Genomic DNA, 676 nt, shown 5'->3' on the forward strand with positions numbered 1-676 from the left:
ACGTCACTCTAAAGATCTGGCCTACAGGCTACAGTTTGCAGATCTCCTGCAGTTGAAAACCTGTCGTTTACGCTGGGTTTCTGGGTTGGAGGATCATCGCGGGCACGCACCTCCTGGGTCCCTTCTCACATTCTCTCTCTGTGTCCCAGTCATCTGGCTCCCTGATCTTTTCTCTCGAGGCACGTGGGAGACGTCAAGTGTGGGCCTGTGAGGCCCCCAGGGGAGCAAGGACCCTCTAGATCTTCCAAACTTGCAACTCTTATTGCGCGACAGCCAGCTTCCCAGCAACCTCCAGCTTCCCCTCCGCTCCTGCCCCTCCTCTCTCCCCAGCTCCTCTGGCTCCGCCCCAAGCTCCTCCCCCTTCGTCCCCGCCCCGCCCCTAGGTCCCTCCACCGCGCTTTCCCGCTCCCACAGCAGTAGCCGTCTGCGTCGCAGTCGTTGTCGCTGTTGTCGCCTTCGCAGCGTAGCGCTCGAAACCCAAGAGCTACCATGCCCAACATCGTGCTCTTCAGCGGCAGCTCGCACCAGGACCTGTCCCAGCGCGTGGCCGATCGCCTGGGCCTGGAGCTGGGCAAGGTGATCACCAAGAAGTTTAGCAACCAGGAGACCAGGTGGGGACCGCACCGGGGAAGACGCTGGGCGCGCGGCTGCGGGGCTGGGCTAGGGACCGACGCGT

General features: G+C 62.7%; 1 protein-coding gene across 1 annotated transcript in view; it reads left to right on the forward strand.

The window, feature by feature from the left end:
• The first annotated feature begins 374 nt into the window (after positions 1 to 374).
• The window catches only part of Prps2 (phosphoribosyl pyrophosphate synthetase 2), a 33953-nt gene continuing 33651 nt past the window's right edge, over positions 375 to 676 (forward strand). Inside the window, exon 1 of the mRNA XM_010613973.1 lies at positions 375 to 611. Coding sequence (XP_010612275.1) covers positions 490 to 611 — 122 coding nt within the window. The 5' untranslated portion in view covers positions 375 to 489. The remainder of the gene's footprint in view (positions 612 to 676) is intronic.

The sequence above is a fragment of the Fukomys damarensis genome, unplaced genomic scaffold (genome assembly GCF_012274545.1).
Source record: "Fukomys damarensis isolate Sample0158 unplaced genomic scaffold, DMR_v1.0_HiC HiC_scaffold_39, whole genome shotgun sequence".
NCBI classification, from domain to species: domain Eukaryota; kingdom Metazoa; phylum Chordata; class Mammalia; order Rodentia; family Bathyergidae; genus Fukomys; species Fukomys damarensis.